Raw genomic sequence first — 18,740 nt, forward strand, 5'->3', positions numbered from 1 at the left:
TCAGACAGAGAGGAGGGGAGGGGAGGGGAGGAGCAGCCACGCAAAGGAACAGAAACAAGAAGAATTTTTAAAAGGAGAACACTAATAAGGTAGGAGAATAGATATTAAGGAGGATACCTACTGCATACCTACTACTCAAATTACTGAAACCAAATTTCTTTGCAATATTTTGCAACATTTTTACAGGATCATCTTCTCCAACACTTTTTCCTTTTTTGGAAGATTTGGGTTTGCTTTTCTGCTTTTCATTAATTGTATGAGCTTGATTACTTTTGTAAACTTCCAATGCTGACTTCTGATTATCTTCATGGCAATTCATTTTACTCAAATGAGAATTCAGAGTGCCCTGATATTCTTCTGGTTTTTTGTTTAAGTTTATTCTTGGTTTGAAGCCATGAGTTAAAAAGTCACAAGTATCTGTGTATATAAATTGTAAAAGGTATTCAAACAAGTCAGGATGAACCTTCTCTAACACAAAGAGATGGCATCCTGCAGAATCTTCATCTTTCCGGTAAACATCTGTAAAGTCTAAAGTAGTACCATTTGAAAGAAACAATTTCTGAAAAAAGTCAGAACGCACTGCCAAAATGTATTTATGTGCAGGGAAGATTCTATTGCCAACTTGAAATGTCACATCATGAATATTGTCCATTTCATCCGTTTCCCTCAACAATTTCCCAAACTCTTCAAAAAAAGATGAGGAGGACACAGTTGGAATTTCATAAAGGCTAGAAATGAAAAAGATCATTTTTACTTTCAAGAAAATGAAAAAAAAAACAAAAGCATCCCTAGCCAATTCTTCTTTTAAAGTGCAATTTCTTTTTTATTTATTAAACTTAGAACATTTTAAATTTGGCATTTCTTAAAATATAAAAATACTGCACAGTCTTGGATACTGTATTACCCTTTGCATTTTTTGTATTCCTTTTTATATTTGTCTTTTCTCCTAAACTAAAATGACAAGAATTAAGTTTTCCTTTGAAATCAGTGTTTTCTATTTCTCTAAGGAAACACCAGAACATAAATTCAAACGACTGTTTCATAGAAATTTTTTAAATGACTAAACGTATAAGTAAAAACATTCAAAAAAGAGTACAGTACTCAACTTTTTTCTCTTTTATATCCTTTTATTTTACAAGTACAGAAAAACAAACACACAGAAAACTGCACAAATACTTCAAGTCAGATCCCAGAATAGGTCAGAAACTTAAGGAAGTAAAAATAAATACATACAAAGATATACAAACAGTCTGTAACTATGGTTCTTTCACCAACCTACATTTCATCCTACCAGGTAGAGAGACCAACCCTCCTGGTTTGGCTGGGACTGAGGGGTTTCCCAGGAGATGAGACTTTTAGTGCTAAATATGAGACAGACCTGGGCAAACCAGGATGGATGATCACCCTGTTTCTATGACTTCTTTCCTCGTCAATAGAACCCTTGATGTTTATCTTAACCTGTGATCTCTCTACTAATATGACTTAGAAGATTTGCACTGAGATTCACACTATGGTACAGACTATACTACCTCGTTTTTTGTCAATTCTCATCATATTCAAGGGTCAGAAATTTTTGCAAACTACATAACAAACATTTACATTTCTCAGAATCTGAGAACTTAGAGTACATCATAAAGTACTAAAGATATAAATACATTTTGTCTGTGTGCGTAGAGATACAGATATATCTTCAGTATTTTCAATAAATATCAGTTTACAAACTAAAAGGAACAGTCATCATTTAAGTACAACAAATTCCACCTTTGAGTTATCCACGTAACATGATAACATGTCTAAAGTCTCTACAAGACTTGGCAACAGCTCAATTAAATTTGCTCCAGGAGCTTATGAAAACAAAAGAAAACCCAGTGATTGTTCCTTCTAAAAATAAAATTTAATACATACAAATGTACCTTGTTTTAGGATCTGACTGCAGGATTGCAAAGTTACATCCACTTGGATCTGTGCTGACACTAACGGCTCTATGGGCAAAAGTAAGTTTCTCAAGTCGAATTCTTTCATATACACTATTTATATCAGAGACACAAGACACATCTGATGAGGAATTATGAAGGTTTGATAAAATCTCTGCTAAAAAGAAAAAAATAAACTTCCATTATTCAAGGCTTTACTGAAGCTATTAAAATGATTTAGGAGTAAATGGAATAGAAAAACAATTAGGAGAATATGGAAATATCTTTCGTAAGTATTAAGTCCTTTTGAAGAACTACATCCTCTCTCTCTTCAAGACAATATGCACACTAAATATTGGTTGTATTATACAGGAAATTTTGGTGGATAAATTCTCAATCATCCGTCATTTTATCCCTTTCAACAAACACATCCTCTACACTACAACCGAAGTTATGTTTCTGAAAACCAAATCTAGTTTTATACTAGCTTCTAAAATTCCTCAACTTGCATTAAAAATACATAAACTGAGCATCTTCATAATCTGCTTGCTTGTTTATTTACTCCCTGCCCCCCGCCTCCCCCTTTCTTCCATTTACACAGAAAATATCTGAGTGACCACACTGTGCTGTGATAGTGATCACCAGTCTATTCCTAGTGATACCATAGTGAACAAGATAGACATGTCTCTACCATCTTGGAGTACCAAATCTAACAGAGGAGATACGTTAAACAAATGATTATATCTTTACAAGTCAGATCAAGGCCACAAAAGAAACGTATAAAATTTGCATGCAAAGAAATAATTCTGGCCACTATACAAAGAATGCTTAAATAAAAATAATGACAAAGAGATCATCTAGGAAACTACTGTAATAGTCCAGAAAAAGAATAAATAACATAGATTGAGGCTGTAGCAATGAAACTGGAGAAAAATGGAAAGATTTCAGAAATACTTGAGACAGATGTGACAAAACTTGGTGGCTGATTGGATGTAGGGGATGAGAAAATGCGGAGTGTCAAAGATAACCATCTATTTCGATGGAAAACACTAAAAGCAGATGTGGGAGCATGACATCATGAATTCAATTTTAGAGCACTAAATATGACTAAGACACAATTCTGAGGACTTACAATATTTACAAGTTGAACCTGCATTCTGGTTACTGTCTCAAATTTACTCTATTTCAGTCTTAGGGAGCTTTGCTAATCCTCCTCTGACAGTTATTCCAACTGCTGTGCTCTCAAAAAACTTACTACGTGCTTACTAGTATTTGTCTTGATGAACTACAAATATTTAAATACATGTCTATTTCCCCTACAGACTTCTGAGTGTCTGAGAACAGAGGCCCATCTTATAAATTTTTTGTATTATAACCTAACCCTACATCTGGCACACAGTAAATATACCTTCAATGTTTACAGACTTGAATAATCTATAAAGAAATGAAAGAAATACAACAAATCAATTATCCAAAAATCATTCCTTTGTGGGCTTCATGATTTTGAAGAATATGTTTATAATTTTTTGAGTAATTATAAATGTTTTTTATATATTTTTAGCATAAAATAACTGATTTAATTCATTCAACCAATGACTTCATGAAGGGCTACTATGAGCCAGGAAACATGCTGAATGCTAAGGATATAGTGAACAGTCATGGGCCTCGCCATCTTATAGTCTAATAGGAAACAAGCAATAAAAAAATCACAAAGATAAGTAAAAATAAGTTACATGATGAAATACAAAGGGAATATTAGAAGTGAAACAGGGTAACTCAGTTTAGAATGAGGGATCAGTGAAAACACCTCTGATGAAGTATAAATTAAGCTGAGATGTGAAAAGTTAGGAAAGGCCCTGGGACTAATCACAGCTAGACAAGGTCGAAAAACCTGAAGGTCAACGTGACTGGAGAGTGGTAAGTGAAAGGAAGAGAACTCAGGATGAATTCCAAGACATAGACAGGGCTCAGAGCAAGGCCTCACAGGCTTTGTTTAGGAAGGGAGGAAATCATTAAAGAGTTTTTAAACACGAAATATTAGAATGAGGTCTTAAAAGCTCACTCTGGTAATCAGTGGTGAATAGATAAAAAGAAAGAACAGTGGAAATAAGAAAACCTTTTTTATTGCAGTCTATGTGATTTGAGCTAAAGTGGGAGCAATGAGATGTAGAGGTAAATGAATTCTAGTTTTTCTGGAAAAAAATAAACAGATTACTAATTATGAATGAAAGAAAAAAGTCACTAACCCAAGTCAAAAAACAAGGTAAGTAATACACAAGTTTATAAATTTATAATCAGATAATTAAGAATGAAGTAAATAATAAATAACTTCTATTTTTATTGGTGGCATCTTAATGAAAGCTATCCTTTATATTCATCAAGGAATGAAATCTTCTCCAATTACCAGCAACTGTTTAATAAAACTACTTGTATTTTTTAATATTCTCAATGAACACAACTTTATTCTTCCTGTGATTTTTTTCTTTAAGTCATGAGACGTACCTTTTAAAACTTTAATTTTATAAACATAAGTATGTAAAAAATAAAACAAAAATATAGCATAAGCCACTCAATTACCCATTTGAAGGACAAAAAGAAAATGGGAGCTTGGAAGATGGTTCAAAACCATCTGGGAGGATTTTTTTTTTTTAAACTTTACTATTCCATAGAATCAAGGCTAGCAATTAATAGAGAGCCATCTTTACTGATGGAAAGATACCATGACCTCAGGGTATATTAAGACAGACAAAAGGTTGAAAACTTCAGATTTAAGCAGGTTGAACTCCCTGTTTACCTGCACATACACAAACCAAAATCAAAAGAAGAGATGTAAACTAAACATGTCAATTAAACCTAATAATAAACACTTGTGAAATTAAAGGTTAACCGAAAAGTACTTTGATAAGCCATTTACATATATGAACTGACCTTTCTTTTCAGAACTCTTTCTTTTCTCTTCAAACCATTTCCCTCTAAATCCTTCTCCATCTTGTGAGACAAATAAAATTTCATTTCTGTTTAAAGCAATGTCAGAAATAAAGACTTGGCGTGGATAGGCCCATCGACACTGCTTCAGAGAACTGCTTACTGATCTCCAGCAAAATACCTAAAATAAAATCAAATTACATTGGAATATAAAGCTTATGGCATCTGAGCAACCAAAAACTGAAATCGAGATAATGTCTCTAAAATAAAAGCTCTGATTATGCTTCAATGTTTATTCTTCCACAGAAAAAGACTGATAATCATAAAAGTCAATTTGGTTTTAAATAACTATCTTTCAGAAAAAGTACATCAAGCAAACATGAAGCATTAAAAATGCTCCAAAGACACTCCTCTTAAGAAAAAGTTATTTTCAATACTACTTGTTTTGGGCAAATAGATTTGCTACAACACTACAAAAAAACAAAAATGTGAAAGCTAAAACTTAGACGTTAGATTTGTTGTAGTACCACTTACTTACAAGAGAATGAAAATCACTCTAGGAAAATCCAAATTTTACTCTAAAGAAAAAAACGAGATCTATGCATAACTCAATTATATAACTAAAACAAAGGCTTCGAGATAGAAGGATCATCAGAGAGTTCAAAGGCTTCCAAGTGGGTCTGCAAACCTTAGTGTTCTGGGAAATGGCTCGGGGCTGCTGCTCTGGGATGGAGAGAATGACACATGGGGTGCTAGGTTTCCCAATCCACCTTATCTGGAGCAGAATCCCTTTTGTCTCCTTCACATATGGGCATTTCAAGTAAGATTTCACTTGAAAAATTAATACTGTTGATTTTCAAAAGTTCAATCCCCTTATAATTAAGAAAACTAAAGCACAAAAGGGTATCTGTCAAAGTCACTCAAAAGTTAATGTAAACAAAAAAAAGACTGTATTGATTGTTTCCTTCAGAGCTTGGTTTTCACATTTAAGATTCTAATTTTGTGGGCTGTAAATAACTAGAGATATAAGCGAGGTCCATATTAAGATAAATGAAATACATCTCAAAGTCAGATAAGTTTTTTATACTCAACTTTTTTATGCACTCCTACGCTTCTGCTTCCTTCCATTAGTACAAATTCCAGCTCTAATTCTTAAATATAGCTCCCTGTGTTAAAATGATGAACTACAGTAGATTTACCCCTATAATATACCAGTAGGGGGAGCTTTATGATTAATTCTTCTATTTCTAAAACATGAAATTTTATAGCACTTTATAAACCTCAGAAAATATTCTTACTGTTTTTATTTTATAAGCAAAAGGTAAAAAGCACAGTGTAAAATTTTCTAGCCAGTGTAAAATTTTTCAGTGCTACTAATGTGTATTTTTAAATTGACAATTTTATTAGCGAAATGTATGTTTGCAGAGGGAACTAAAATTAGAAATCGATTTACTTAAATGAAAAGAGGTAAAGGATTCTTTATGCAGCGATCTGGAAATACATTCTCTCATATATGATAGCTATCATCTCTGCATGTATATATTATGTGTGCATTTGTTTAAAACTAAATTTGGGGAAATTTTTCCAATTACACATCAAATTTTTAACATTGCCTGCACAGCTTTTACTTTTTTTAAGAGTGGTTATATAAGATATCTCATATCTAAGCGATTCAATCAGTACTAGCTGTACATATCAAATAACCCATCACAATCCCTTACTTATTTCTATTTTAAGCAGAGTAAATGCAATTTTAAACCACAGTTTCACAAAGCAGTACTGTGCAACATCAGTTAAATGTCATCATACTTTCTTTGAAACAATAGCTCCATACAAGTTAGTACTAGATGTCTAAAATAAGTAGGAAAACAAAGTCACTAAGAATCATCACTATCACAGCATTTTCATGTTATTAGGTCCCCTACAAGATTACTACAATTTTGCATAAACATGTACTCACCCTTCCAGCTCCATCCATTGCAAGAATGCAAATATTTCGACCCCCATTTTCTTTCAAATGTTCAGGATAAACCTTGTAATCCATACGCCCCCCAGATACAAGAACCTTTTTCAAGTTTAGTTGTCTGAGTGAAAAAAAATTCTAGATTAATATGTTCTCTAAAATACACATGCTCAATTTTAAAGAAATTACTATTCAAACAATAACCCAGGGCAATTACTGTGAAAGACGAAGTAAGATTTGGTCTTTGGTATCCATAATCCCTTTCTATAAGTTCCCCCTACATGATGGCTGTTTCTTTCTACGGCAAGTCCATCACTCCCAAATGTCTCTACCCACACAGACACACACATTAAATACCTAAAGCCCCACTTGCTAATGCATACGTTCACTCTAGTTTAAACAACTGATAAGGCTAAAACCTCCCAAGTGTATTTGCATTTTAACAGAAAAGAAAAATTTTAAATCTGTAAATGAAATAGAAATCCTTAATTTCAAATAGGGACAACCCTAAATAGATAGCTACCACGAAAATGACCAGTATTGCTAATAACTCATCCACTAGCCATTTCATTACACATTTCATTATATCTGCGTATGTGATTCGCCTATAGCATTATGTGAAACCTGCTCGCTGATGTTCCAATGATACTCCCCTTCAGAGATTTTGCCTGCATTAAAAAAAAAAAATCGTTTTCCTTTTCAAAACTACTATGTTGTAACAAACTGTAACAAAAGAATTTTCTTAGTGAAAACTTGGATGTAATTGATATTTATGTAACAACGTTATCACAGCAAGTTTTACAAATAACTAAAAATAAAACCTAACATCCTAGAAATCACCTCATACTCAGTAAAAACCCTATTTAGTCAGGTCTAAGAAACATGTTCACATTTTCATATGTTTAAAACTGAAAGATGACCTACGACTGATAACCTCACAACTGCTACACACAAAAGATAAGTTGTGACAAATTGATGGTTGACATTTTCTGCTCAGGAGCTAACCTCATGGATGGTACTTGTTCATGAAGTTACTTAAGTCCCACATTTGCAAATGCACATCCATTGCATTTCAATTTAAATCCTTGATTGCTTTAAAAGTTGGATGGCACTCTCAAAAATTCCTACATACTACTGCTTCCTCTAAATGAGGAATCACGGTATTTGTTCAAAGGTCTATTTCTCTACTTGTATTCATTACCATAATTATATTATATAATGAAATAACCAATGAAATATTAGTCTAAAAAGAATGTTTTTCTATAAAAGTTGAATACTTTGGAATGACACAATAAACATGAGCAGCAAAAAACTGCTATCCCCACAATTAGAAGGAGCTGCAACTAAGATATACAATTGTGTACACGGGGGGTTTGGGGAGATAAAGCAGAAAAAAAAATTGCTATCAAATCAGATATGGATTAACTATAAAAGATTGAAAATATGAAAAATATAAGATTCCACACTTCACAATTATTTTTAAGCACTTGCTCCTTAAATCATTCAAAATGAAATCATAGGTGACACACTATGAGTAGAGATTATACGCAAGACAGGGAACTCCAACTGGTGGACTTAACCATACTTAAAGTTTAGTTTTACGATTCCCAGTTTTCAGTGACTTTTTGATTAGCCAACCAACTGCCAGTTTACTGCATGCTACTATAACATGTTTCAGATAACAACAGGCTACACAAATACAAAGATTAAAAAATTACCAGTAGGTATGAAAACGTAGACTGAGTAGAGAGTCCACAGTACATGAGTAACTATTTTTTTAAATACATAAGTGCATAATATAAAAAAGGCTACACATGAACCAATGATGATTGTGTCACAAACCAAGAATTATGATTAATTTGGTTCTGTGCACCTGAAGCACAAAATAAGGAAACATACAAGCTATATTTAACTATATGCTAAACATAATTCAGAAATATTGCTTTACAACTTACAAAGAACTTTCACATATATTCCACTGGATGCTTGCCAAAAAGACTAAGATTATCAAAGGCAAAAACTTCTGACCTTCCCCTCCATTCGGTTTTCTCCCTTTGACATTTCAGAGCATAGCATAAAGCTGATACTCAGATATTTGCTGAAAGAGTTAAACCATTATTAAAGTTATGTTTCTTTCACAGAAATATACATACTTTGAAGCCATCTTCTTGCACTGATAGTCTGCAAGTAAGTAAATATCTCCCCTTGTGGTAACACAGACTGTGGCCCCATCACTTGCAGCAACCAAAGACAGAGTGATGTCCTTATGATGAAGAGCAGAGACTTGACGAGGAGCAGTTACAAACTTTTCTCCATTGGGATCTAGTAAATAACCTAAAAGATTACACAAATAAGCAAACCACAAAATATCTGTTTAAAGAATCCAATTTATTTTTCAGATATTGTCATCAAAGATTTCTTACCCAGTTGTCCACCATTTAGTCCCATAGTGTAAACAGCTTCTCTAGTCCATAGCACTGTATGAAACCTGCCTGCTGCTACTCCAATGACTGTCCTTCCTTTCAGATATTTTGCTTGCATCTATTAAAACACACAAATAAGACTGCAGTTTATTATAAATCTACGAACTAGTACAATTTTACAAAGATCCAGTAGACCAGGGTAGCAAATACATGGCACACTTGCCGGCAGGGCCTCCTCAAGTGCTAATGCCAGTCATCACTAACAGATCTCAGCACTAATACTGAGACTCCGCCTCTTCTCAGGACACAAGACATTTTGACACAGCCACTTTAAATTAAATTTTAACATATAAAAAACTGACACAGTATAAAAACCAAACCATTAAACTTTTGTTAACAAGCAATATGCAAAACAGGCATTCTCATTCTTACTATAAAATATGGTACTTTTAAGTTTGATATATGCAGAGTCTCCCAACACTGGCACTATTGACATTTTGGGCCAGATGATTCTTCGATGTGAGGGATTGTCTCGTACACTGTAGGAGGTCTAGCAGCATCCCTGGACTCTATCCACCAGATGTCAATAGCACCATTCCCACTCCTACCCTCAGTTGTGACAACTAAAAATGTCTCTGCACATTGCAAAATAGTTCAGGGGGGGAAGGAGGAGGGCAAAATGATCCCTAGTTGAGAATACTGGGTATGTCCACAACAACCCAGAGCTCCAAGGTAGCCACCCTGTGAGAATAAAAACACGAGTAAAATCTACCATTCCTATAGAAGTCTACAAAATGATTAAATATTCACAAATTCCACAGTTGGTTGGAGAACACAGCTCTTCTAAAAAGCACCACAGACTGGAGACTACCTCTAATCATTTTTGGGTAATTCCTATTGATTCATTAGTCATCCATAATGGAAAAGCATTGGATTTAAAAGCTTATTAATAAAAAGCATATATCTAACAATAATTTTAAATGCAGAGGATTAAACCAGTGAAGAAATTTAGTATCTGAAATGTAAAACTTTATGAGCTGAAAACACATTTGTTATGGGTAATGATCCTAATATATTAATTTAGAGCACCAGTCTCAGTTCTGTGTACTAGGTCCCTGATATTGAGGAAAGGGTACCTTGTGATGGTAGCTGTGCAAATGGGAGGGGGAAAGTAGAACAAAAAACAGTGGCTTTTGGACCTATGTCCCCTCACATCAACTCACCAGCTGTGATTTCTGTGTAGAGGCAGATTTACCATGAAGTTAATAAATACGTTTAGGCTTCTGGGTACCTCACCTGCATGGTCCATTTTGTGTTTATAAACTTCATACTTTTTCTTAAGGAGGGCCTCAAAATCATTTAAATTCTAAACCTAAAAAATCTGGATCCCTCCTCTCTGGTTATGAATGCTTAAAAGTTGGATCTAAGGCAGTTTGGTGCCTCATTTCCCAAATGCTTTCTTTCTTACTCCAAACAAATGTTCATTTGTACTATGCTTAATTTCTCCTGTGAAAAATAAAGCATATACCAATGAATAAATACATACCACTGAATATAAGTAAAATAAGTTGCTGTTAATACTTTCTATCTCTTTGTCCATACAGGTTTTATAGAAAACAGTAACCTCATTGTTTAAAAAAGCAAAGTTTACCTGTCTGGGTACATTACAACTGGAAGGTGGAGGAACAATTCCTAATTGATGAAAAATATTTAGACCAAACGTATAAACACATCCATCTTCAGTTAATACAACAGTATGATCCTTAGCAGCTGCCACTTGGGAACAATTATGACCACTCAGTCCTTCCACAAGCCTAGGGACCTACAAAATAAAATTAACTTTAGTATAATATATTTACCATCTACCTAGAAATGCAAATAGAATCTGATGATGCTACACCCAATATGACATGACTGACATATGGCTGTATGTGTCATATCTAAACTCTATAATTCAGCAAGGGGCAAATGAGTTTAATAGCATATGGACTCTGATTTATGAGTAAAATAACAAAAACATAAGACATTGCAATAAAATAACTCAATTCAAATGATTTCTGAGTCCTTATCAAATACCAAGTATAAAGTTGTTTGGTATGAATAAAGGAAACTCTTCAGCCAAAGCATTCATTGGTGTAATGAAGAAATAAATAAAAATACAGAAATCGATGTATCCTTCAGTGAATAACCCAACATATGATATCATATTCCTTTGGAGTCACCTGTCCTGAGTTCATATCTTAATTCTGCCACTTACTAGCTATTTGATCTCAATCAAACTTCTTAACCTCTCTGTACCTCATTTTCTTCACCTAAATACAAAATAATAATGGTATTTTAGATGATAACAGGATTGGTGTAAGGAGTAAATGAGCTGGTAAGTATAAAACATAGTCTCCAGCACAGAGTAAGCAATCAATAACTGATTGCTGATATTACTAGTCACTGTGTATAAAATGAGGATAGTAATGCCTCTAACCTCCTAGGGCTGTTGTGAGGCTTAAAATAAGGTAATGATACTGCATGAAAAGCATGAACAAAGCCTAGAACATAATAAACCCTCAGAAAATGGAAGCTATTTTCATAGCTCTCTCTCCTTTTTAAAGCATCTTTCAATAGATGATAAATATACCAGTAGTCCCTTCAAAGAAAAATTACTTTAAAAATAACCTAGTGAGGCAATTTTCTTATATGTATTGATTACTAGGTTTCTTCCAATTAGCACTAGCTTTCAGCAGCATGAGAGTTAATTTTGTGATTATACTATGAAAACACTGGCTCAATTTTTAGACCACAAATACTTTAACAAAAAATTAAAAGCAAATAAAAACCTAGACTGCCTCAGCAAAAGGGTTTTACAATTAGTCTGACTTTTTTTATTTCAACTATGGAAATATTTTAAAGTTTATTTATAGACCCTCCTGACTCAATATTTGATATAAGCAAAAATAACTTTTCTTTGATGCTTCAGAATTTTGCATATCTAAATTCTTTAAACATGATATACCACAAAAGAAATCAATTTTTTAAAATCTATTATTAATTAGTATATTATTTTCTCTTTATAGTTAGTTAAAAAATTTTTCTTTTAGTCAACTGAAGCTTCCAGTTCATCAAAAGTTTACTGCAGTTACCTAAACTATGCAATGACATTTCAATTACCAAGCATGTCTGTTCATCTCCATGGCCTAAACGTCCTCCAAGACCATGACCACACGTATAAACCTGCCCTTTCTGAGACAGGAACACTGAGTGAAATTTACAGAGCACCACCTAAAGGAAAGAAGAGAATATCATTAAAGTGCTCTGAATAAAATACCCTGTTTTATAAAAAGAAATAACAGGATATTGCCAAGTGTCTAAGCTGAATGATGTTTACATGGGGATTCATTATACTATTCTCTCTACACTGTACATGTTTGAAGTTTTCTGTAATAAAAATTAAAACTATTTATGCTTTATTTTAAAAGTATATCTAAAAACACTGACCTGTGGGAAAAAGAACAAAGAAGGAATTAAGCATGTGTTACCACAGAAAAGAGTAAAGAAAAGAAAATGCAAATCTTAAGTCTTCAACTGCAAAAAGTAGTAGCCAGTTGTTTTCTAATTTCACAAAATCCAAATAGCAAGAATTGAGTAGAGTGCAATATGAAACATAAAGATTAAAAATAGTGATATGTTATTAAAGAAAACAGTGGAAATGCCTTACAAGTATTTTTTAAAAATAACATCACCTATCCATGAGGAGTGAGGGGTAGATAGTATGTCCTTTTTACAAATCTGAATTTACCTAATACATCTTTAATATCATGATATGTCTTTAAATAGTTTCATATTTATTATCAAGTTTTTTTCTCTTCCCCACTTCCTTTCTTATCTGCCTCCTTCCCAACTACCTCCTTGCCTTCTGCCACATATAGACTCTTACCAGAAGACAAAGGTACTGAAACGGTTCACTGCATCAGCAGAAGACAATAACAGGAAATGAAGAGCAGTTTTAAATATACATGTATTTATATACCAAATCCCCAGGCCACATTTTGCTATTTTTCAATGCATCTAACATTCAATATATCATTTTACCCTTGTACTACTTAAAAATTCTTTTTTCTTACTTTTAAACATTATTTGCATTTATATTTCTTATGTCATCTACGAATATTTCTAACTTAGGATATAAAAAAATGATTAAGAAATAAAGAAATCCTAGAGTTATTTTCCAGAAAGTCGAGGTCCTTTGGAAAATAAGACAATTATAAGTTGAACTGCAAGCTCTATTTATACATATCCTTAAACCAATTGCCAAGTCCTGTGAATACATGTGCCTATCATAAGTAATGCAAGAAGCCATTATCTCATTTAGCTGTACCACAAATACCTGAAAACTCAAAAATAACCCTCAAAATTATATTCTAGTTTGTAATACAAAGTAAGAATCTATAAGGGAACAATCATTTTATAAAACCAGAAATAATATACTTTGTTCAATTTTATATTCAATACTAAAATACCACTCTACAATTTCTGACTTCTACTATAAAACAAGCAACACCATAGTTTAAGTCCACCAACTTGAAATCTCTGAATTTTTTAAGGAGATAACTGATCATGGATTTTCATCTTAGTTCTTTGGAATATATTATGCTAATATTAATAATCTCTGTCCTGTAGTAAATTCATTTGGTACTAAATCAGCCCTTTTTCAGTGACTAATGAGGCACTCTCTATAACTGGTGCTCAGTAAATATTCCCATAAATTTGCTTCCTCTTTTCTGACTCAAATTTACACTGATTTCCTTCCTCTCAAACCTGTACACAGTGCTAGCTTCAACCTTCATTGGGTGGTACATAAAATCCTTCATCCTTAATCTCTTCACAAAATACACTCACTTTCTTGCCTTAACTGAAATATACCTTTCTCTTTGAGGGTATTGTTTCATCTATAACCCTACTAAGTGAAATAAGCTCTATTCTTCTATAGCACTTATATCTTAGGATCCAAAAGTATAATCAGCCGCTTGTTTCCTAATGTCACCATTTATTCCTTCACTCTTGTGTAAAAATCCTTGCTCCTGAAAAATCTCAGCTCATGAAATCTGACTATATCAAGTACTAACTCAGAAAAGAAAAAGAGGTATCTTTCTTAAGTGCCCCAACTCTAATCAATCATTAGTGGCTGCTGATGGGTAGAATACCACTTTAAGGAGGATTTTGAGGACCTGTTCAAGCTCAGTTTAAAACACACATCCACAAACACACATACAGAGAGAAAGAAAGAACAACTGAGTGTGTGAGCATGCTGTGATTGATTAGCAATATCTATGAACGTCTCTGCACTAGGTGAGGGCAGGAGCAGCACATATGTTTGCCATCCTGCTCTAACTGCTTACCATGTTGCTCATCTCCCTTACATGTACTAGAGACTCGGAGATCGGGCTAGAGACTCCTGTCCATCCCAAGTCCTTCCATTATCCTGAGTTCCCTCCAGGTCTGTGTAAATGGCCCACCAGATTCCTGGCTTTCACATCACTCTACTCCCTACTTCTCTAGTCACTCTTCATTCCCATGTGGGCTCTTGTTCCTGGCCTCTCAAAATGGAATATTCTCTAGAGTTTAACTCTTTTATTTCACTTTTTAAAAACTGCTAGTTGTGATCCATTAGTAATGACTTTTGGTGGGAAAAATAGTGTTCTACAAGGCCTTAAATACAGTGGCCATATAATATCATCGAAATATTTTTGGAAATGAAAGGAAATGATATTAACCATTATACCAGGAAAATAATCAGACAAAGATGAACTCAGAAGATGTGTTCTGAGGTATCATTCTCAGGAGTCACAAACTGAGATTTATAGCTTTAAAAATTAAGTAAAGAAAGTTTACAAATGGCAAAAATAACACTTCAGACATGTTAAATTTAAATACTTTGAAAGAACGTCCAGAGTACAACTGTAAGGAAGCTCAAGAGAAAGGCTGAGGCTAGAGATATAAATTATACACACACACACAAAGCATTACAGAGAAATATGAGTAGGTCAACAATAGCAAAATCCATGACAGTGGAAGATAATCATCCAGCATAATGATATAAGACCAAAGACCAAACCTTTACAATTACATAAATTAAAATTTTACAATTACTTATATTTAAGAACTCAAGTTTACTTACCTAAAACTAAGAATACTGAGTTTCAAAACAAATTCACTTGAGAAACAATCTGAAGAACTCTAATTTTTGTTAAATGGCAACAAAAGCTAGAAAATCAAAAGAAGTTCTACCTTTCAAAAATTAACTTAGTATCTGTATAGTGCCTCTAATTTCTATTTGCAAACAAATACCTCATATTTTTATGGTATTTTACACAATCTAAATATGACTAAGGCTAACAAAATCTAAAACAAAATTAGTAAAGTTCTGTTATCAATTTCTTCACTAAAATATGTTATCATACCTTCAACAAAGTTAACATAATCCAAATGAAAAGACGAGCTATCAAACACAAAAGTTCTTTTTAATCTCTAAAAGTACTCAGATTGTACTTTCAAAATACCTGCTTGATATAAACCCCACTCCTGGAGAACAGATCCACCAACTCTGGATGATGTTTGCTATTCTGGCTTCCATGACCCAGGGTGAAATTTGTATTATCTCCCCAAGTGTAGACATCTGTAGGATCTAAAATGAAAATTAGTTTTTAGACTCTTATATTTTAAAACAAATATCAGCTTAGATCAATTACAGATATACTCCATAAAGTAGTTTACCTCAAATATAACTCTTTACTGGAACTAATTTAACTATCATATGTAGAAAGATAATGCCAACACCCTTGTGAAGAGTTAATAAACACAAACCTCATTAAATCAGAGTTGGGAGACCAAAAAGGGGGAGGTTTCAGAGCCTATATCTATAGCAGAATCCAACAGGAAAAAGAAAGACTTCCTCTTCTTGACTGGCAAGAAGCTCAGCCAATGACAGACTGTCACAACTCAGCCAATGGAAAGCCACTACACCTCCAACTCTTCATTTACAGTAGCCCTCCCAACTTCCTGTTGCCCTCCATAAAAGAGTTTCTCCTCTCTTTGTTGTGGGGGCTTGCCATGGTTACAGACCTCAAATTGCAATTCTTTGCTGATTCCAAATAAACCCATTTTTATGGGAGAAATAACTGGCTGTCTACTTAACATGAACATTTTGGTGGCCCATATGGGAATCCAGAAAAAACCCCTAACAACTCCAAGGCTGGTGAGCAAAACAGGCACAGGACCCATAGCAGAGCCCATTGAGCTAGCTATTTTTCTCGCCAACCCTGGACTTTAAGGGTTAAGTCTTTCTCCTGAATCCAAGCTTCTGCCAGAGGAGCTTCCACCCTCCTTGTGTTTTGAAGCTCTCCAGGCTTTATTCACTATGTTAAGGCTTCATCCTTTTCTAGTTAAGGTCTTGTTTGTCTGCAAGTACTCAGGCGGGACTTCAGCCTGATTTTTTTAATCAGGCTGTTTCTTGGAACTGCGCTAGCCTTCGGTCTGATTCTTTTTGGAACCAGACTGTTTCTACTGAAACTGTGCTAGGTTTTGATCCAACTTGTGGACTCTTTTGATGGAACTGTGCTGGTCCAGCCTTTGGCCTGACTCCCACGGGAGCACACTGTTCCTTGGAACTACGTTGTCAACCTGCGGTCCACCTTGCTGAAATAGGACTGTTCTATTGGAACTGGCTGGTATTACACCTGTGGCCTAGCTGTTTGAGCTATTCAAGCTGTTTAAGCTGTTTGAGCTGTTTAGGATATTTGAGGAGGATTCTTTTGCTCTAGGAAAAAATCTCTAAGAAATGGAATCCCAGTTATCTAAATATTTTGAGAGTGCCCCCCCTACAGGGACCCCAGTTGACTTTATGTTTGAAAATCAAGGTTATTCCTGATGCTCATTTTTAAATAAATGGACCTATTTAACCAAAAATAATTTAAAATATCATGGCCATTGTGGGGAACTTTTCTTAAAACCAAATTGGACAACCATAACTCTGTAATTTCCAAAACTGAATGGAACACCTATTTCAATTGGTATTTTGAGGCTCCCAAAGGTTATCAGGAGTCTAAAATTGCTTCTTTGCAAAGTAAAATTTTAAGGTTAACTGAGGCAAAGAAGTAAAGAAAGATAAAATGGCTTCTGAAGCCTCCTGTCCCTCTTTACCGGCTTTGCCTCAGGCTCAGCCTCTGGCGCCATCGTGTTCCTCTCTCAGCTCCTCATGCTCAGGCCCTACCTCCAGCACCATCTTCCTCCTTCCTTCCTGTACTGCCTACACCTCCTCTATATTCTCAGTTCCCCCGTTCTAACTTTCTTGCCAAACTTCTCCCTTTTCCCTGAACCTTTCCCCACTCCCACTTCCTCTGAACCTATCAGAACCTGTCCCTTTAAATTAAGCCTTCTGAGGATCCGCAGGCTAAACCCTTAATTTCTTATACTCTCTGGTCTAAAGCTGAACTTTGAGCCACAGTCAAAGACTGCCCCAAAGAAACCAAAGATCCTCACAGATTTGCTCAAGAATTTAACATAGTGATTCAAACTTATCAACCTGGTTTCTGACTTATATCAGCTAGTTCATATGCTTGTCAGTGAAGGCCAGACCCAGCATTGGATAAAAACTGCTAATTGAGATAATCCTAAAAGGTCTCTAGAATTACAACTAGGAGACCAACCTGCAGACCTGCTGTATGATCAGGCTTGGGCAATCACCAGATGACTTCCCTGGGCAATTCCACAGGGATTTCCCAAAATCTGTCAATTGGAACAAAATTCGGGCTTGTACACAAAAACCCAATGAACCTGTTCATGACTATTATAATTTACTTCTGATTTTTTTTTAAAAAAATTCTGGTCTTCTTTCAGATGTTGATTCCACCCAGATATCTTTTAACCTTATGTTTATTAATGGGCTGAACCAGGACCTTTCCCTTCTAGTAAAAAGGATAAGGATGGAATGGAAAAGTATATCCACTCCAGATTTAGTTAATCTGGCAAACCAACGCTCTCGCATTCCAGACGAGTCACCTAAAAGAAAGACCGCTAAAATTCTTAATCTTCAACTCCAGCAAATGAAGGCCCTAAACGAAACCAAAAAACTCCTGGTTTCTGCTGTTACTGCAAAAAGCCAGGACATTGGAGAAGAGACTGCTAAAAATTTAGGCAATTCAAGCACCTTCAGCCCTGTAACCAGCCTTTCCAAATGTCCTCCAAATTCTCAATGACGGGGCTCTGAGAAACTACACGAGCTTTACCCAATCCTCTCTCTTGGCTCGGAGAAACATTTCTCTAGATTGGAGATGAATCTTTTTCTGTCCTAATTGACACCGGAGCCACACACTCAGTACTCAACTCCACTACTATAAAGCAGCCCCTACCCTGGAGTACTAAAACAGTTCAAATAGTGGGGATTTCTAATAAACCTCGAAAGGTTCCTGTCTCTGAACCTACTCCCTTTTGTTTAGGCCCTTTGAGAGACACACACCCTTTTCTCCT

General features: G+C 34.6%; 1 protein-coding gene across 6 annotated transcripts in view; it reads right to left on the minus strand.

Annotated features, from left to right (window-relative positions):
• IBTK (inhibitor of Bruton tyrosine kinase) overlaps nucleotides 1-18,740 on the minus strand; it is a 99,881-nt gene that overhangs the window by 58,683 nt on the left and 22,458 nt on the right. For 4 of the 6 annotated variants that reach the window (XM_070496100.1, XM_014853118.3, XM_044757137.2 and 1 more), the window contains 9 exons: nucleotides 15,776-15,900; nucleotides 12,387-12,497; nucleotides 10,876-11,046; nucleotides 9,225-9,342; nucleotides 8,955-9,135; nucleotides 6,799-6,922; nucleotides 4,842-5,019; nucleotides 1,914-2,091; nucleotides 129-728 (listed from right to left, as the gene is read on the minus strand). In XM_070496100.1, the coding sequence (XP_070352201.1) occupies nucleotides 129-728; nucleotides 1,914-2,091; nucleotides 4,842-5,019; nucleotides 6,799-6,922; nucleotides 8,955-9,135; nucleotides 9,225-9,342; nucleotides 10,876-11,046; nucleotides 12,387-12,497; nucleotides 15,776-15,900 (1,786 nt within the window). The remainder of the gene's footprint in view (nucleotides 1-128; nucleotides 729-1,913; nucleotides 2,092-4,841; nucleotides 5,020-6,798; nucleotides 6,923-8,954; nucleotides 9,136-9,224; nucleotides 9,343-10,875; nucleotides 11,047-12,386; nucleotides 12,498-15,775; nucleotides 15,901-18,740) is intronic. The other 2 variants (XM_070496101.1, XM_014853119.3) reach the window with 1 other exon arrangement.

Source organism: Equus asinus, chromosome 24 (assembly GCF_041296235.1).
Source record: "Equus asinus isolate D_3611 breed Donkey chromosome 24, EquAss-T2T_v2, whole genome shotgun sequence".
Taxonomy (NCBI): domain Eukaryota; kingdom Metazoa; phylum Chordata; class Mammalia; order Perissodactyla; family Equidae; genus Equus; species Equus asinus.